At 37.6% G+C, this 21,303-nt stretch overlaps 1 protein-coding gene across 1 annotated transcript in view; it reads left to right on the forward strand.

Moving 5' to 3' along the window:
• Nucleotides 1-21,303, forward strand: part of LEKR1 (leucine, glutamate and lysine rich 1) — a 270,909-nt gene that overhangs the window by 241,082 nt on the left and 8,524 nt on the right. The window contains exons 12-13 of the mRNA XM_032630652.1: nucleotides 8,904-9,065; nucleotides 12,661-12,960. Coding sequence (XP_032486543.1) covers nucleotides 8,904-9,065; nucleotides 12,661-12,960 — 462 coding nt within the window. The remainder of the gene's footprint in view (nucleotides 1-8,903; nucleotides 9,066-12,660; nucleotides 12,961-21,303) is intronic.

Here is a 21,303-nt window from a genome sequence, read left to right on the forward strand (position 1 = left end):
ATAGTCTCTATTATTAGAGTGTTTACTATATGCCAAGCCTTGTGCTAAATGCTTTTCATCAATATAATTTTAATCATTCTAACATTATTATTCCCATTTGCACATGGAAAAAAATAAAGCTCAGAGAAGTTAGGTAATTTGCCAAGGTTATATAGCCAGGAAATGAGAACTGATACAACATCCCCACCCCCTTCAAAAATGAGAGCTAATACAAAGTCCAAAATGTCTGTATTTGGCTTAGGTGTACTAACAGGAACCAGATTTACCCTCCTTCCTGAAACAACTAAAACACTGGAGAAAAGATAGAAACAATGGTTTCAAGACACTGGGCATCAGGCAATGAAGGACAGTGATTCTTGGAGATAAGAGACAAACAAGATAACCCCTGTGATTGCCCTAACTTAGTGCCTTGAAATAAATTTAAGGCCATGGTACAGGGAGTGGGAATCCAGGTGGAGTGTGGCAGATTCTCTGAGTTGAGGAGACCTTATGAAGAGTGCAGGGAATCGTAAGTGGCTAGAATTCACAGGATAGTGTTCTCAGGAGACAGCTACACAGAGAAAGAATATTGGATGTCTACAAAGAATCCCTATTAATTATATGTATGCTCAGTGCATATAAATGGGGAAAGTACCCAGAGCAAGGGAGACCATCTGAAAGGATCAGAGATAATGCTTACACAAGGCCAATAATAATGCCTGTTCTCACCAGCCAGACTGGAAAACCTATAATTCATAGGGCAGTAGGTAGAGTTCTCAGAAGGGTCTTGCATCAGTAGTAGGGAATAATTAGCCCTAGACTAAATGCTGAGCTGGTCCTGCTCAACAAACTTTAAAAGGAAGGCATTAAAAAAAATCAAGCTGATTCCAAGAAACTTAACTACATCCCAGAAGAGAGTTCAAGAATATTTATAAGAATACAAAAATATCCAGCATTTAACAAGATAAAATTCACAATGTCTAGCATCCAATCAAAAATTGCCCTGCATGGAAACAGGAAAATAGGACTCAAAATGAGAAGAAAGGTCAACAAATAAAAATTGACTCAGAAAGGCACAGATGTTAGAATTAGCAGACAAGGACATTAAAACAGTTATGATAACTGTATTCCATATGTCCAAAAACTAGAGGAAAAATTGACCATGTTAAGCAGAGATGTGGAAGATATAAAAAAGACCTAAACTGAATTTATAGAGATGAAAACTACAGTTGTCTGAGATGAAAAGTATACTGGATGGGATTAATGGCAGATTAAACATTCCAGAAGAAGAGATTAGTTAAATTGAAGACACAGCAATAGAAACTATGCAATGAAATAAAATAGAAAAGAGACTCAGAACAAAAAAAGGGCATCAGTGAGCTGTGAGACAAATTCAAGTGGCCTAATATATGTATAATTGGACTCCTCAAAGGACAGGAAAGAGAGGACAGAAAAAATATTTGAAGAAATAACAGTTAAAAAAAACAAAATTTGATGAAAACTATAAACCCACAGATTCAAGAAGCTCAGCAAACCTCAAGCATATTCGAGAAGCTCAGCACACCTCAAGCATTATAATCCAATTGCTCAAAATTATTAATAAAAAGAAAATCTTAAAAGCAATCAGAGAATAAAAGACATATATGAGGAACAAAGATAAGGGTGAGAGCTGATTTTTTTTATCATAAACAATATAAGCAAGAAGACAGTGGGACAGAAAGTATTGAAAGAAGAAGGGTGGGGCAGGGGTGAGGGGGTGGTGGTAGGAGCTGTCAACTTAGAATTCTATACAAAGTGAAAATATTTTTCAAACATGAGGATGAAATAAAGGTCTTTTCAGAATGAAAAAACCAGAAAAAATGTATCTCCAGCACAGCCACACTATAAGAAATGTAAAAAGAAGTCCTTTATTCAGAAGGAAAATTATACCAGATGGAAATATGGATCTATACAAAGGAATGTAGAACACCAGAATTGGTAACAATATGGATAAATATGATATTTTTATCATTTAAATTTCTTTAAATTATAATGAACTATTTAAATTAAAATATTAATAATCTAATGAGATTTATAACACATAGAAGCTAAATATATGACAACAATATCACAATAGCTGGGAAGGGAAAGATGGAAGTATACTATTGTGAAATTCTTTTTTTTCTTCTTTTAAGTGAAAATATAATTTATTGGCTCTCATAACTGCAAAGTTCAGTGGTGGGCTACCTTCAGGCACAGCTGGATTCAGGGCTGTCAAGCTGGTTTTCTGCCAGATTGGTTTCATTTTCAGACTCAGAGTTGTCCTTCCTGATGGCAAAAAGGGAACAGTAGCTCCTCCCGTCTCTTTTCTGCATTCTTAGCAAAAAACTCACTGTAGCTGTCAGATTCTAACTGAATCATGTGCTTAGTCTTGAACCAATCACCACAGCTGGCAAGACTGGGCATGTTGATTCATTTGGACCTGGGTCACATGCTCACCCTTGCAGGACAGATTCCCACTCAACCATATTGACTACAATAGGGGAAGAGTGAATCCCTAAAAAAAAAAAGAAAAGAAAATAACAAATATCCCCTCAAGTTTTCAGTTGAAAGATGGGCCAAGAGATAGGGCAATGGGTAGGCAAACTGACAATGAGCTGGGAAATACAGTGGACCCTTCTGGGGGTACCTTCCTGGCAGATTACCCTTCTCTGAGAATTTCTCCATCTGCCTCATGGGTTGAGCCAGATTCCTTTCATTTGCCCCACTCTGGCCACTCTACACCCTTGAAACCCTGCTTTCTATCCCCAAAGCCTGAATTGAATGGATGAAAGTAATAGTTCCTGGACCCTCTGACTTTTGGTTGGGGTTGGTGAGTGTGGAACAATGGCAGGAGATCTAAGGAAGGGAAGAAGGGGTCCTTTCATTTTAGTTTTATCCATCAACCAACCATCACAGCCCCCTTTTTCCTCCAGCCTTATAGAGATATTATTGACATGTGACACTGTAAGTTTAGTATGTACAACATGATGATCTGACACACACATATATGTGTTGCAAAATAATTACTACAATAGGGTTAGTTAACATATCCTTCACTTCACATAATTACCTTTGTTGTTTTGGTAGTGGTGGTGAGAATATTTAGTTTCTTATACAATATATGAAGTGATATATCACAAGAAGATAGATTGCAATAAGTTAAAAATATATTCTATAAACTCTAAACCAACCACAAAAATAGAAAAACAAAGAGTTACAGCTAATAAACCAGCAAAGGAGATAAAATTGAATTTAAAAAATAATCCAAAAGAAGACAGAAAAAGAGGGGAAAAAATGAGATGGGCCAAATAGAAAATGCATAGCAAGATAGATTTAAAGCTAATTATATCAATAATCAAATGAAATATAAATGGTCTAAACCAGGGTCAGCAAACATTTTCTATAAAAGTCCAGTTAGTAAATAAAATATTTTTGGTTTGTGGAACATACAGCCTCTGTTGCAACCACTCCACTCCATCATTGTAGCTTAAAAGCAGCCATAGATGACATGCAAATAAATGGGCATGGCTGAGTTTAGTCTGTGGACCGCGGTTTGCCAAGCCCTAGTCAAAATACCCCCATTAAAAGACAGAGATTGTCATGTTGGATGAAAATGCGAGACTCTACTATATGTTGCCTATAAGAAATGTACTTTTATATAAAGAAATATTTTTAAAAATAGGTTAAAAGTAATGGATGGAAAAAAGATATGCTAGAACAAATCAAAAGAAGCTAAAGCAGCTACATTACAATCAAAATAGATTTCAGGGAAATAAATCAGAATATTTAGAATATTACCAAAGATAAAGAAGGTCATTTCATAATGGTAAAGAGATAGGTTCACCAAGAAGACATAATAATCCTAAATGGTTTTTCACCTAGTAACAGAACTTAAAAATTAAGCAAAAAATGATAGAACTACAAGGAGAAATAGACAAATCTATAATTAGAGTCAAAGATATCAATAACCCTCTCTCAATAATTGATAGAAAAATATCCAGAAAACTCATTAAGGATATAAACTATGGAAAATAGTATAATAATTTATTTTGAAGAGATACAGTAAACACTATTACCAAATCTGACCTAATTGATATGTATAGAATCCTCCATTTAACAGCAGAATACACATTCTTCTCCAGTGCACGTGGGACATTTATTAAAGTAGATCATATACTGGGAGTAAATATGTCTCAATAAATTTAAAAGGATTCAAGTCATACAAAGTATTTTCTCTAACCACAGTGGAATCAAATTAGAATTCAGTAACAGTTATCTGGAAAAAAATACCCCAATATTTTGAAACTAAATAAATACCAAGTCCATGCTCTTAACCTCTATGCCATGTAGATGTGTAGGAAGACAGCTGTGTGGAAAAACTCACCACGCTGAGCTATGGAGTCCACCAGAGACACTCAGGTGTCTCTCCACCTCATAGTAGCTCTAAGATCTTTGTGAAGGCACTTAATTTCTCTGAGACTATTTCTTACTGTAGACAGTGGGAATGATAATTATTGTATGTTCTTTCCAGGGTTGTTGTAAGAATTAAATGAGTTAGTAGATGAAAAGGGCCCTGTACCATACCACCTAGCCTCTTTGTTACTTGGTGAACATTCTCTCCTTCCGCCCTCAGTTTACTCAGTTCTTGGCAGGACTTCAGTGCATAGTCTGATTCCTTAGCATTCATATTTTTTTACTACAATACAAAGCCTAGTATTTGAATAGTCATCTACTTTTATAATATATTTATTCAGTGGTTAATTTAGAAATAATCTGAAGTATTAGTTTTCAACCAGTATTTGTTTTTAAACTTTTAGAAAATAGTATAATTTATTTTTAGGAGATATATTTTGTTTAATGATATATGTACATCAAATATAAACAAGTGGTCTGATTTCTACTTTGACATCAGAAACTCCTTTGGTTTTAAAGGGATCATCAAAGTAATCAGTGATTATATTTGGTGTTTGGCTCCACGAACAGTTAGAAAATGATATCAAAATCAACCACAAAGATCTCACTTGGAAAATAATTAGTGGAAAGATAGCATTTTGCACACTAGTATTAGACACAAATATTATAAAACTCTAATTATGCATTTCAACAACAAATACAAAAGGAATTAAAAAACAGCATACTCAGAATGCTCTGGAGTCATCAGAAGGCCTTCAGGGAGGAGACAGAGTTTGAGCTAGAGGAAGATATGGATGAATTAACATCTGGAATGTGTACACAGACAATAATTGATTTTTGTGTAGCTCTTGAACTCATATATTATTCATGCTGTTTTTTAGAGATTAGAATTTTTTCATGATTTTCAAAATTACTATTAGTTATTGTATAAAGCAGTTCATAACATATGTATGCACCATCACCTAATTCATTTATTTTGCATAAACATAAGTCCTGCCATCTAAGATACTTTAAACAAACAGCTCTTATCAACATGTCAAAAACGTAAACATGACAATTTGGTATGAATTCATCTTTTCAATGACAATATACCAGCTTAAGCAAATCATTGTTTGTGGGCTCATCACTTTGTTCAGACTTCAGATCGTGAAGGAACCAGTAGTGTCATCTCTCTGTGCTAGAGTCAACACATTCAGATGGCTTTTGGCTTCCCACTGCAGCTTCCGTAAATGTTTAGAAATCCCACCTGAAGCTCATCACGTTGCTTCTCTTTCTCAGGTTGTGCAAATTAAAAATCAAATCAGAAATAGTAAATCACTCTTCTTTTTATCTACAGTGTTTTTCTTTCCCATCCTCCATCTATTCCTTCCTTTTTCCCCTTCCCCTTACCTACACTAGTTCATTCCAAGGAACAGTTCAGGGGCAAGAAGATCTCCTTTCTTCCTGACTCAGGTAGAACAGAACATTCTTCTCATTCAACCAGTCAGCCACCCCCTTTCCTTCCCTGAACTCTTCCTTTGTTTCCTCTTCATCAAGGGACTCTGCTGATTTGCTAAATGGCCTCTTCCCCATAATAAATTTAAAGAACTTCTGTTTTTAAAAGTTCTTCTCAAGTCCTTCTGTCATCTAATTTCGTTTGTCCTGTCCCACATAGTTTATGTACATCCTTGTTCTCTTAATTTGAATCCATATTTTGAAATATGTCTTTTTATCCTAAAATAACTCTGGCTCTACCAATTAACCACACAAGGAAATTTTTTTGAACATTTGATATTTTAGTACCTTGGCACAAATTTTTCTTGAGTTTTTCAAAAAATGTTTGTTTACTCTTTTTTTTTTATAGTGTCATGGTATCTTGTGAGCTATTAACTCTTGAAGTTTTCTGAATGTTTTGCATTTGATTTCCTCCTTTCATGTGTTCTTGACTTATCTATTCCAGTGTGGCTGGAGCGCAGTAATCAAATGGGAAAGGCAGTAAAAGTCAGGTTGGAGAAGTCCAGGGCCGCCATACATGCTGTTCAGTTTGCATCGTGACTAATAGCACAGGCCAAGGGAGAGAAGGGAGCTGGAATCCGGCTTGGGCTCTGCTCACCAAGTCTTGTGCCCTGCCCAAGGCTGTGTTCATCTAAGGAAGGCATGCTTTTTTGATTTACACAAAGGTGTCATATGGGCTGATGGTGGTCCTGTAGAAGATCGTGTATGGAAGTTTGGATTTTATACTAATGCATTGAAAAACCACTAAGAAGGAATAAAATAATCCAATTTATAGTTTGTGAAGAACACTCTGCTATGTATCAGGTGTTGGAGAGAGGCAGGAATAGAAGTAAGGAGGCCACTCAGGAGGTGGTGGTGACCACAACTAGGGTGGTGGAAGTAGAGGTGTAGAGAAATGGATGGATTCGATGCATCTTTTGGAGGCAAAATGAACAGGACTTGGTGCTGGATTAAGTGTGAAGGGTAAGGGAGACAGAAGTGTGAAAGGTGATTACCCCAGTTACTGACTTGAATAACTCGATGGGTGACGGTACTGTGTCCTGAGATGGGGAGCATTGAGGAAGGAACAGGTGGGGAGGGAATTGTATCAAGATCTCTGGTTCAGACAGTTTTTTTGAGATACCTGTGATGTATCTAAATGGCTACCAGGAGGCAAGTGAACACAAGTACCTGGAATTCAGAAGAACATCTGCTCTTTTTTCTGAGGGCCCTGAGGCTCTCCTTGTCTTTTGTAATCTGCTAGCAACACACCTGAACAGTTCTATCATGTTCCTAAATGATTATTGGTATCCTTTCCCCCAAACAATCCAGAAATTTATTTTGAGAGAGCCAAAATAACTCCGTGCATTGAGTATAAACATAACTGTTTTGCCTTGACGCAAATGATCAGTCCTATACCCAGTGCAATAAATCCGACAGACCCCACACTGGGACTAGTCTTCTATGTGGATTTTATGTAATTTAAATGGCTTCCTGAAAACTTTCTTAGCAAACTTTCTGTTTCCTGGTACCCTAGTTTCAGTATCCCCTTGAGAAATTCAGGTTGACCTCTCTCCTTCTCCTCTTAGTGGCCTGAGAATCACAGTCACAGTAAGTCACGTTTGACGGTTTTTCTCCCAGGTTATCTGGCATTTACTCCCTCTTAGAATTTATAATCATGGCACAATGTAAATCTCGAGCCAGCCTGTCACTGGGATCCCTTCTCTACTCCACTATATAGTCTCCCAGGGCTAAATGACTCCAGGACTCATAGATTTGTTCTCTCGCTCCAGTAGACAGAGCCAAAACCAATGGTTAAAAACCATGGGGAGAGAGACGTTGGCTCAAGTAAAGGAAAAACTTCCTAATGCTGAGCGCTATCTGAAAATGGAAACGCCTGCTGGGGAAGGAGTGAATTATGGTTTCTGGTGGTGTTGAGGCACAGAGCAGACAATGATTTGGTGCAAATTCCACGGTAGAGACTGAAGTCAGGGTGTAGAAATAATCTCCACTGACTATTGAATCCCTGCTTGTGCAAGAGCTTTACACAGATGTTTCATCTCATTTATAATCCTCATAACGACCCCCAAGGGAATTAGTTATAACCACATCAGGAGAGGTTACAGTCACAATTTAAGATCACACAACTAGAGTGGCAGAGCCAGGATTTAGAGCCAGGATTTAAACTCAATCCAAAGCCTTTGTTTATTCTTCCACAATTCATGGAAGCTTGAGAAAATGAACTAGGGGATTTCTAAGGTCCCTTCCAGCACCGTGATTTTATGTGGGTCAAAATCTGGATACGGGCATCACTGACTATGTTTTCCTTCAATCAGCCTTCTGGCCTCAATCGCATTAAAATGATAATCTTTGACCCCAAAACTGTCTCATCTCTATCAAGAAAGGACCATTTTTTAAAAATCGACATTTATTCCTTGTATCCACTCTTAGTTTTCAGCAGAACTTAGTGTAAGAGCCTCAAAATCTTTTGTTTTTTCCTTATAGGGTTGCTGGCAAGGACTGAGTTTACACCATAAATGTACAGAAGATTAAGCTTTTAGTATTTCTGAAAACTGTTATAATATATTGTACTAACTTCTCTACTCATTTTACAGGTTTTGATGGTCTTAGAGGATGTAACACTATTTGACCTAAGGTCAACTTTTCTGGCCCAAGTTCTGAGTCAGATTGTTTTTAAACATTAGAATTTAAAAATTAATATTAGGATTAGAATTTTTAAAATGATTAGATCCTGAGTTCTCATCACAAGAAAAAAAATCTATTTCTTTAATTTTGTATCTATATGAGATGATGGATGTTCAGTAAACTTATTGTGATAATAACTTCAGGATATATGTAAGTCAAATCTTTATGCTATACACCTTAAACTTATACAGCACTGTATGTCAATTATATCTGAATAAAACTGGGAGAAAAAATATGAGTCTGAAAATAGGCTTAATTTACTTATCTTAAGATAAAATGGCTCTATTTGTGTGTTAAATGCTATTTTCTAGGTTGAAGCTGAACTTGCCAAGGAAAGGGCCCAACATTTAGTTGAATTTCAGGAGCAAGCTCTTCTCTTTAAAGAAATTAAACTGGAACTCGATATTGAAAAGGAAAAACACCAAGAAATAATCCAAAAGTGTAAGAAAGAAAAAGAAGAACTACAAATGAAGGTCTGTCATTATGATGTTCATCATTATTTAATGGGTTTGAAACTGTAGATGTTGGTTATTTCCTCCTAAGGACACCACTATATTTATAACTCCTGTAGATTTTCTCATGGTCATTGTGCCTTAGTTTTAGGTAGATAGAATGGTTTGGCTATTCTCCAGAATGAATGACTGAGATAAATTATGTAAGCATACAATCCAGCTATGTATGGTATTTTTTTCCTACTAAAATAAACTTATTTTTAAAACAGCATAAATTATTTAACTAATAATTAGCATGGTTAGATGTTCCAATGCCTCGAGTATCCAACAAAAGATAATGAGGTGTTTCACATAATTAAAATTTTACCAACAATTAAAGCCTATCCCCTTTAATGGCAAATATTTTCAACTCTAAATATTTTTGAATGAAGGGAAATATTTTTTAAATGTAATCACACCTCCATAATTTCTTTTTTCAAAGTATCATTTTAACTTTATTTTATTTATTTATTTATTTTTGGCTGCGTTGGGTCTTTGTTGCTGCACGCAGGCTTTCTCTAGTTGCAGTGAGCAGGGGCTACTCTTCATTGTGGTGCACGGGCTTCTCATTGCAGTGGCATTTCTTATTGCAGAGCATGGGCTCTAGGCACGTGGGCTCTAGTACTTGTGGCTTGCGGGCTCTAGAGTTCAGGCTTAGTAGTTGTGGCGCACGGGCTTAGTTGCTCCATGGCATGTGGGATCTTCCTGGACCAGGAATCGAACCCGTGTCCCCTGCATTGGCAGGCGAATTCTTAACCACTGCGCCACTATGGGAAGTCCCCATAATTTCTTAAGCAATGCACTATGGGAAGTCCCCATAATTTCTTAAGCAATGCATCCTAAACATAATACAAGGTTTCGTTAAGGTTCCCTTGTTTTCATAACACCTGAGAGTAGAATGTGTGTGTGTGTGTGTGTGTGTGTGTGTGTGTGTGTGTGTGTGTATTAACCAAGACCCAGTGGTGAAGTCATATTTTTGAATAAACTCATTAAGAGTCTATGTAAATTAGCCTTAAATGAGACTTACTGGCCGCTACTTTGGTGTATAGAGGGTATGGTACAGCCTTTTCAGTAGCTCACTGGGAACGATAGGCAGGTCTAGCCACGTGAGTGTAGCACCATAGGTCCCCACACTCAAAAAGGCCTTTCAGGTTTAACATTCTGCAAATGCTGTCTTGAAATTCTTAATAATTTTACATCTGGGGGGACTTCCCTGGTGGTCTAGTGGTTAAGACTCCCCCTTCCAATGCAGAGGGTTTAACTTCCAATATGAGTTGGATCCCTGGTCAGGGAGCTAAGATCCCACATGCCTTGGGGCCAAAAAGTCAAAACATAAAACAGAAGCAATATTGTAACAAATTCAATAAAAACTTTAAAAATGGTCCACATCAAAAAATAAATTCTTAAAAAATCTTTTAAAAAGTAATTTTATCTCTTAATTTGTGTTTTGTTAAGTGAAGTCATATTGGGACAATGGAGTATGCGCTGGGAACTTGTAACCTGGCTCACCTTAGGCCCCTCCTCTTCTGGACAGATTCTATCCTAGACAGACCTCTTGCTTCCTGGCTCCTGCCCCCCACCCCACTTTTCCCGTAACCTTGTGACTGTAACCTTTTCCCTAACCTGCAGTCCCCAGGAGGCTTAGGACCAGCAGCAGGGGAATGCTGAAAGGCAGGCCCCAACTTACCAGGGCTACAGTCTTTCAAGAGAAATCATAAGTCCAGATTTTATGAGTGAATTCTCTTGATTTTTAAATTTTTTTTAAAGGAATATTATTCAGCTTTATTTACTTATTTATTTTTGGCTGCACTGGGTCTTCATTGCTGTGTGTGGGCTTTCTCTAGTTGCAGTGAGCAGGGGCCATTCTTCATTGCGGTGTGCAGGCTTCTCATTGCAGTGGCTTCTCTTGTTGCAGAGCACAGGCGCTAGGTGCACAGGTTTCAGTAGTTGTGGCACACAGGCTCAGTAGCTGTGGCTTATGGGCTCTACAGCACAGGCTCAGTAGTTGCAGCGCATGGGCTTAGTTGCTCCGCAGCATGTGGGATCTTCCTGGACCAGGGCTCGAACCCGTGTACCCTGCATTGGCAGGTGGATTCTTGACCACTGTGCCACCAGGGAGGTCCCTTGATTTTTAAAATGTTGACTCCCTTTTTAAAAAATCAAAACATGTTTGTGGCTATGTGAGCCTCCTCTCCCCAGGATAACCTGCTCTGTTTCAGTGTCAGCTCTCCTCTGGATGAAGGAAACTACTGTTCAGACCTAGCAGTGGCCCTCTTCCTTCCTGGATTAATTGAAGAAAATGGAATATTAATTTAATTTATAAAATTACTAATGTGGTAAATAGATTTCTTGTAAAAGTTATTCTTAATGTAAATTTAACATTTGAAACAGATTTTGGATACATAACTTAAGTAATGGTTCACAAAATCCTTGGAACTTTGGTCTATGAATGTTTTCCAGATTCTTCATGGGCTGATTTCTTGTACTAATATTTATGTGACAATATCCATAGCATAAATAATAAGGATATGTTTCATCAGGAGTTTTGCTCTTCCTGGTCTGTTTTCTGTTATTTGTTTTGCTTTTTAAGGAGAAAAAAGTAAGTAATCTTTTCCCTTCTAAAGAATTTCATGACTTTGAGGAGAAGTTTCTCAAGTTATTCTTTCCTCTCTTTGTCTAGAGGTACCACCTTCAGAAGCAGTATATTTTCTAAGTATTCTGGAATCGTCTAGAACTGCACTGTCTAATGTGGTAACTTATGTGTCTACTTAAGTTTCAATTAATTAAAATGAAAATGAAAATTGAGTTCCTCACTCATGTTCGCTACATTTCAAATGCACAAGAGCCCATACTAACAAGCGAGAGCCTATTATGTGCATTTCTTCCCAGCTTAACGAACAGTGATATCACTTTCATAGTTTGGAATTGGCCATGGTGAGAGTATTCACACCATGGAAATTAGATATAAATCTGGCTTTTGTGTGTGTATGTGTGAGTCCGTCGTTAAACATTTACCAGCACACCACTATCAATAGTCACATGTGGCTAGTGGCTACCATATAGGACAGCACAGAATATTTCTATCATCACAGAAAGTTCTGTTGGGAAGGGCTTCTATAGAAGGTGTAGTGTCTAGGGTACCTCCAGTCATCATATTCAAGAAAGAAAAAAAATATATCGAAGGAAAACTTAACTGGTATGGTTTGAGTAGACTATAGGCGTGGTGCTCTCCTACATGCATCCCCAAACATCAGGCATTTCTAGGTCCCAAAGCCACCCTAAAGTGAGTCCAGACAGGCACTTGATCAAGACTTGAGCTGTCCTTGGTAGCTCAATTCAGCCACAGAGATTTATGTATTTCCAAGTATGCCCAAGTGATTAATGCAATTCCATTTTAGTTGGTAAAAATAAAATTTTAGTCTTAACTTTTAAAATCTTGAAGCCCTATATATGTCATAGGATTTGTTTTCATCAGATCAGAACACCAGTTATTTAGAACAAGCCTCTTAAAACCACGAGAATTCTGTGGATACCTAGAGACTATCACCCACAAACTAATGCAAGATTTATCTTACAGATATCTGACTTAATTGAAGGCTCTACTAAAGATCTAAGGCTGAAAGTGGCTGCTCTTGAAGAAAAGCTCCATGAATCCCATATTCAATATACTGAAGAATCTGAGTTAAAGGAGAAAGAAATCGAAAACCTTAAAAATTTGGTTGCAGAATTTGAATCACGCTTGAAGAAGGAAATTGACAGTAATGATTCAGTTTCAGAGGACTTGAGGAAGGAAATGAAACAGAAGTCAGATGAACTGGAAAGAGTAATGCTGGCACAAGCACAACTGATACAGCAATTCAACCAGTCCCAGGAAGAGGTAAGAAGCAGGTGATGGTACCATTGCAATTAGTGAAAGAGTGCATGTTCTTTCAACAAACAAAACAGGAAAGGTAGCTTGGTGTCATGCAAAGAGTCCTGGACTATTAATCAGAGATCTGGGGTCATATCCTGGCTCTGTCCTTAACTAGGCAGGCACTTAACCTCTCTGGACCTGGCTTCCTTTTCTGTAAAATGAATAATACATTTAACTACATAATCTCTAAGGTTTCCTGAGCCAGTTCTACTGTGTTGCAAATGACCATTTAAAACCTCTAAGATTAGAAATCTTTATAAATTTATGTCTTATTTGTTGTGACATTAAATCTTTGCCAAAGGAACTTTTAGAGTACTTGCTGCTTAAGTTAATATTTTGGACAATATATTTTAAGAACAATTGTTCTTTAGGGTTTTATTTTTCTGTCAATCTAAAGTTATAAGATAATTTACATGTAGTGGTCTTCTTTCCTATGTATGCATGATTATTTCAGCAGTGTTTTTATTTAAACCGGAGTAGACTTATTTCGATTTGAAATTTTTTTCCTAAGAAAATCTTATTTCTAAACTGCTGAACAGTTTAGAAATGGTGGATGCTATGGAATGAATGTGTGTGTGTCCCCCCAAATTCATATGTTGAAACCTAATCCCCAGCGTGATAATATGTGGAGGTGGGTCTGTGGGAGGTGATTACATCTTGAGAGATGAACTAATTTCCTGAATGGGGTTAGTGCCCTTATGAAAGAAAACTTCCTCTCCCCTTCCACCATGTGAAGACACAGCAAGAGGATGGCCATCTTGAATCAGGAAGCGAGCCCTCACCAGACACCAAATCTGCTGGCACCTTGTTCTTGAGCTTCCCAGCCTCGCAAACTGTGAGAAATAATGTTTGTTGTTTGAACTACACAGCCTCTTGTATTTTGTTATAGCAGCCCAAACTTATTAAGACAGTGGGGCAACTTTCCAATAGCCAAGAATTAGAATATTGTCACATTAGAATATTTGATCCCATTTATGACAGTATAGCAAATAAAGGCAAATGGAGGAAGATTCTGAATGTTAGTGATGAGTAATTTTTGGGGGGTTTTATTGGCATCTTAATAAAAGAATAAAAGGAAAGTGCTAGTAGTAATATTGATCGTTAACAAACATACCATGTTTTCTTCCTGTATTTAAATTATCAACCCAAATTAAAAGTCTATGCTATCATTATAATTATGAAGTGAACCTATTGCAAAGAAATTTTAAGTTAAAATGTAGAATTAACAGAATACTGGATCAAGAATAATGCCTAAAACCCTATAGAGTAGGAATTATTTCCATGTTACAGATGAGGAACTGACTCAAGATATTTGAATAATTTGTAAGGTCACACAACATGGTGGAGCGAAGATTCAAATATGAATCTCCAAGATTTGACTCTCCAAACTTCATCTCCATGAATCTCTATACTTCCTCTTTTAGGATACCAGAATTTTAGTTATTCTGCTTCCAAATTTCAAAGTGACCTCAGGCTTGGCACTCAACATCTCCAGGACACACACACACACACACACACACTGTCTCTCTCTCTCTCTCTCACTTTTAGAATAACAACAAGCACACTAGTGCTTACTCCACCAGATGGTTAGGGTGTTACGTGATTGAGTGTCTCCTGTTGGAACACAGCAGCACAGCCTCCCTTGAAAAAGGGAGCTGCTCCACCAGTCCAGGCAGGAGTGGCAAGAGTGAGCACACATGGATTCAGCTCTGCTGGAGAAGGAGAGAGGTGATGCTTCAAATGAGACAGCAGTGTTGAAGTTCAAGAGGAGGAGGGACAGCAGATTAAAGGAGAAAAAACTCAAAGTTACTAGACCAGCAGGTTTTCTAACTCCTAAATCCCCAAAAGAAATGGCAATATGGAAAGTGGCGAGTAACTTATAAACTAGGACATGTAGAAAAAGACTGAAGGGTCAAATCCAGTAAATATATAATAGGCAACTATTCAAGTGCCAGGCACTGTGCTAATCATCAATATGCAATTATGAACAAGACTGGCAACTGCCATTCCCTGCTTTCAAAGAGGAATTTACAGAAAATATTATGTGAGCAATTAAATTGACATCCAGAGGAAGGAATGGCCTAAAAAGAAACTTCTCATATAAAAATCACAGACTAAAAGCTAAAAAATTGGCCATAAGGACTTGCATTAGTTTTCTATTGTTGCATAACAAATTGTCATCAAAATCAGTACTTCAAACAACATTTATTATCTCATAGTTTCTGAGTGTCAGGGATCTGAATGTGGGGCTTAGCTGGATGCCTCTGGCTCAAGGCCTCTCATGAGGTTGGTGTTAGGTTGTCAGGGGCTGCAGTCTCATCTAAAGGCTCAACTGGGGGAGCGTTGGCTTCCAAGCTTACTTATGTAGTTGTCAGCAGGATTTATTTCCTCAAGGCTGTTGGGCTGAGAGCCTCAGTTCAATGCTGGCTGTTCGTCAGAGGTCCCCACTCAGTTCCTTCCAACATGAACCTCTCCAAAGAAGAGCCTACAACGTGGCAGCTAGCTTCCCTCAAAACAAGCGAGTGAGAATGAGAGCATGCAAGAGAAGGTGCCCAAGCTAGAAGCCACAGTCTTTTTGTAACCTAATCTCAGAAGTGGCATCCCACTGCTTTTGCTGCATTCTGTTCATTAGAGATGAAACAACAAGTCCAGCCCACACTCAACACAAAGGGATTGCACAAGGCTGTGTAGCAGGAGGGCAGGGATAACTGGGAGCCATCTTAGAGGCTGCCAATCTCAGGGCCTCTGGAGGTAATTTTGGCAAGAAAAGCTAGGCTAAAAGTGGAGAGCAAATATCTTTTTCACACAAAAGGAGCTACATTTGGAGTTCTTCCTGCTTGTTGTAAAAGGAAGCCACTTAGAGATAAAGTTTTATTTTTTTAAATGTGGACTTTTGAGAGATACAAGACACTGAGTTGGTATTTAAATGATCATGGATCATTATTGGGGAATAGAAAGAGATCAGCACAAAAGTAGTTACCTAAGGACATGCCTGAGGGCAGACTTTCCATTAGAAGTTAAATAATTACAACTGAACTGTAAGAGTAAATAATTAAGGCTGCTTCTCTGGTTAAGAATGCTAAAGTCCAGAATATTCTTATAAAAATAGGAAATGAGCTAATAAAAGTGATAGGAGTTATGAGCCAGAAAGAATCAAGGTTGTTAACAGGTAAAGTGAAAAGCACTACTTTTTTGTGACCATGCATTCCAGACACTTGAAATTTCTCAGGTTCTGGAGAAAAAAAAAGCTTCATTTAAGTGGAGAACAAATTCCCATTAAAAAGAAGATAAATTAATAGTCTAATAAGGAAGCTAATTAAGGGGAGGAAAGCCCTGCTCTCATTCAAGAGGCCAGAGAATGGATAGAACTTTGTTTTTAATTGTATAAAGAAAGTTCTCAAGGATAGGAGGAAAGCCATAGCCTCTAAAGGGCAAAATGGACATTCCTGCATGGAGCAGGGATTAGTGGAGAGCTGCCACAGAGACAAGGGTCAAGAAGGTGAGGCAACAAAAGGTGCAGGTCAATAAGAAGAAAGAAAATGGGAAGTAGAACTGTATGGGAAATGTAAATGTGAAAAGGGGCTCCCGAAATTCTATATAGGGCGAAGACACAGACATAAAAATTGGAACATTAAAAAAAAAAAGTAGCAAGTCAGAAAAGAAACATAATATGTTAGAGAATAGGACATTATCATTTAAAGTCAGGTTAAAATAGATCACATGCTTCTTGCTGCCAGTTTTCCTTCCTACTAGCTCTGTATGAGTCCTATCAAGACAGTGTGGCCCCGATGTTAGGGGCCTTGTGATCCAGAGGAAGAACGTGGTAAATCTGAAAAAACAGTTCATGTACAACTATCAAAGGAAAGCCAGTACAGAGAGTTCAATACTTTTGTTATCTTAAAATTATAGATAAGGAAAACATAAGGGGCAGAAGTTTTAAATTCTACTACTTCCTGCAGCTATTTGATGAAAATGGAAGATTCAAAAATAGGAGGGATTGCTCTTGGTTAAACATGGAGAATTGAATGCATATGTTTATCTCTGCTTCCATGCCAAACACCACTAAAATGACAGTAAGTTAATAAAAAGTGAATAAATCCATAAGGAAAAAAGAACAAGAAAGGAGGTGACACTAGATGAAAAAGACGTTGACTAAATTTTGGAAAATGGAAAGTAAGGTATGGATGAGAGGTAATCAGCAGGCTACGGCTATTGAAACCTAATGCCTGTGGAGAGTGTGGGAGTATGCGGAATCCTAAAAGGAGCAAACCCAATCACGTGACATGACACTGGAAAGGCTCAGGAATTGAGGACACCAGATACCTCTGAAAGAGGGAGAGAAGAGTGGATCTGAAAACAGCGCTGTTTGAATTATTGTAAAAGGAGCAAATGGATGCTTAGATGCCCTGTCTAACCCCCAAGCGGCCCCCACCTGCCATCCTGGCAGGATACCAAAGGTTTACACTCTAGAAAAACTGAATGCAGGAGGCTTTGGTCTTGAGGATACACAACAGCAGAATATGGGATAAGGCAAGAGCTGGACTGAAGGTCTGTGTATTATAGGGTGAGACCTCCCAGTCCCTAAAACCCACTCACTTTCCAAAACACAGACAACCAGGCTTATCTATCAATATCCAGGAAATTGGAGGAGCCTTCTGTGGCGAAATGAGCTAGCTCAAAAGAAAAGACCTCTGGATACTGACAATTGGGGTCTTTTAATTAAAAGGTTTTTTTTTTTTATTGGAGTATAGTTGCTTTTCAATGTTATGTTAGTTTCTACTGTACAGCAAAGTGAATCAGCTATACATATACATACATTCCCTCTTTTTCAGATTTTCTTCCCATTTAATAGGTCACCACAGAGCTCTGAGTAGGGTTCCCTGGGCTATACAGTATGTTCTCATTAGTTATCTATTTTATACATAGTTATCAATAGTGTATATATGTCAATCCCCATCTCCCAATTCATCCCACCCCACCATCCCCCTTGGCATCCATACGTTTGTTCTGTACATCTGTGTCTTTATTTCTGTTTTGCAAATAAGGTCATCTATACTATTTTTCTAGATTCCACATAATATGCATTAATATACTATATTTGTTTTTCTCTTTCTGACATACTTCACTCCATATGACAGTCTCTAGGTCCATCCACATCTCTACAAATGACCCAATTTCATTCCTTTTAATGGCTGAGTAATATTCCATTGTATGCATACACCATATCTTCCTTATCCATTCCTCTGTTGATGGACATTTAGGTTGCTTCTATGTCCTGGCTATTGTAAATAGTGCTGCAGTGAACATTGGGGTGCATGTGTCTTTTTGAATTATGGTTTTCTCTGGGTATATGCCCAGAAGTGGGATTGCTGGGTCATATGGTAGTTCTATTTGTAGTTTTTAAAGGAACCTCCATACTGTTCTCAATAGTGGTTGTATCAATTTACATTCCCACCAACAGTGCAAGAGGGGTCCCTTTTCTCCACACCCTCTCCAGCATTTATTGTTTGTAGATTTTTTGATGACGCACATTCTGACCAGTGTGAGGTGATACCTCATTGTAGTTTTAATTTGCATTTCTTTAATAATTAGTGATGTTGAGCATCTTTTCATGTGCCTCTTGGCCATCTGTATGTCTTCTTTGGAGAAATGTCTGTTTAGGTCTTCCACCCATTTTTTGATTGGGTTGTTTGTTTTTCTGATATTGAGCTGCGTGAGCTGTTTGTATATTCTTAAGTAAAAGTTATATCCATGTCCAATCTACCCACTGAGACATATACCGGTAAATAAGCCCTTATGCAGGCACACAGAGCTTCCAGTAACATTTTGAAGACTCATTTTTAAGCCCAAAAAGCCAAGAATCCCCAACCATTTGAGGAGCACCTCTAACATGAAAGGCAGAAGTCAGGATCAAACAAATAAGCAAAAAAAGAACTCATAGGAGACAGATATAAAACAATGTGGGAAGCAAAAGTGAGCTTCAAAAAGGAGCACAATTAATATCCTTAGAGAGAAAAGAGAAGATATTGTATCCATGAAACATGAACAGAGGCTATTAAAAAAAAAAAAGAACAGGTATGAGTATTAAAATACAAGAACTGAAATAAAAAATTTAATATTTGGCTTAGATGATAAAGATGAAGAAATTACCCAGAAAGTAGAAGGAAAAGGCAAAGAGATGGAGAGAAGAAAAGAAAATTAGAAGATCAAGCCAGGATGTCTAATACCTCATTAATAGGAGTTCCAGAAAGAGAGAACAGAGAAAATGGAAGGGAGAAAACTATCCAGGAACTAATCCAATAATTTTTCGAAGTACTGAAGGGCATTTCTATATTGAAAGGGTCCACTCAGCATGGTGGATGGCAAAGCAAACACATCATGAAATGTCATTACCTTAAGGACAAACGTAAGTACTTAAAAGCGTTCAGGAAAAAAAGAGGGGTCACTTAAAAGGGATTAGAAATCAAAATGGCATCTTTACAACAGCAGTAGAAACTAGAAGCCAATGGCTTCCAAATTCTGAAGGAAAATTTTTTCCAACCTAGGATTCTATATCCTGCTAAATCATCAATTAAATGCAAGTGTCAAGGATATTTTCAGACATTAAAGTTCTCAAAAACGGTACTTCCCTTGCAGCCTTTCTCAGGAAGCTGTTAGAAGATATACGACACCACAAAGAGGGAGTAAACTAAGAAGGGAGAAGACACAGGAAACAGGAAATGAGTGTTCCAGCACAGGAGAGAGGTAGAGGGATTCCCCAGGATGATGGTGGGAAGAAATCCAAGGATGACAGCAGTGCAACAGATTTAGAGAATAGCCAGGTTGAGTTCTGCCGAAGAATGGAGGGTTTTTAGAAGCATGTCTCTGATAAAAAAGAGAACTGATAGATTACGTGGAGTGCTTGAACATGTTGAGAGGATATTTACACACCTGTAAGTAGGTTTGGTGAAAAATTAGTTATCAACACCTAGAAAATTAAGCAGATAAGTAACGGGATAATAATAAACTCTAGAAGGAAACTTTGCAAGAAAGAAAATGTAATCATAGTACACTGCATGGCTAAGATGTACATAATATTCATATACTATAATCATATAAGGTGTGATATAGATTTGACTGAAAATTGCTATAGAAATTGGGAAGATTTTCCAATAAAATTGTGATAGAAGCTTCTCCCAAAGGAGCAGAAACATCTCCTAATGGGGGGAAGAGAAACAACTGTTACGAGTTGAAATAGGAAGTTAAATCCTTGTCTTTCGTTCTATGAAATCAGTAGATAACGACTTCAAAACTGAAAACTATGAGATAGCTGTATAATGATATTATTTAGGACTATGGAGACAAATATCATAAGAAACAGCTTAAAAACCTGAAAATGGTTGTTCCTGGGAGGCAGAACTTGTAAGTGTGAAGGAATACTTTATTTCATTATAATTTGATAGTATTTTAATTCTTAACTATGCATAATATATTACCTTAATTTAAAAAAATAATTTAAAATCATGGAAAGGAGTAAATTATAAAGAGGACCTGATAGAGAGGGCAGCAGAGGAAAGGATAAAGGACAAGGTTATAGAAGAAAAACCAGGAAAGTTATAAGTAAAGCAAATAAACAACAGAATACGAAGCTTAATGAGATATGTTTTAAGATTATGAGAAATTTAAAAATTAAGACAAAGCAGATTCTAGCTTAAATTTCAGTAACAGGTGCCTGACACACTTCTGTTTATTCTTCAAGTCTGAACAAAAGGAGAGCTCCTCCATGAACCCACAGAATCCCAGAGGCAAGCTTGGGTATACATCTGTGTGCCTAATGTGGCTGTTTTTGTTTTTTTTAATCTTACTTTTTTATTGAAGTAGAGTTGATTTACAATGTTGTGTTAGTTTCTGGTGTACAGCAAAGTGATTCAGTTTTATATATATATACATATATATGTATATATATATAATATACATATATATCCTTTTTCATTATAGGTCTAATGCAGTTGTTTATGCACTCATTTAACATGTAAATAGTTGTTTTCTTGTTTTTGCGGTACACGGGCCTCTCACTGTTGTGGCCTCTCCCATTGCGGAGCACAGGCTCCAGACGCACAGGCTCAGCGGCCATGGCTCACGGGCCCAGCCGCTCCACGGCATGTGGGATCTTCCCGGACCGGGGCACGAACCTGTGTCCCCTGCATCGGCAGGCGGACTCTCAACCACTGCGCCACCAGGGAAGCCCCAATAGTTGTTTTTTAATAGATGCTAAGAAGAAGTATTAATTTGGGTAAAAGCATACTTTCTGAGGGAGATGTGCTGTAT

This window comes from Phocoena sinus, chromosome 4 (genome assembly GCF_008692025.1).
Source record: "Phocoena sinus isolate mPhoSin1 chromosome 4, mPhoSin1.pri, whole genome shotgun sequence".
NCBI lineage: Eukaryota > Metazoa > Chordata > Mammalia > Artiodactyla > Phocoenidae > Phocoena > Phocoena sinus.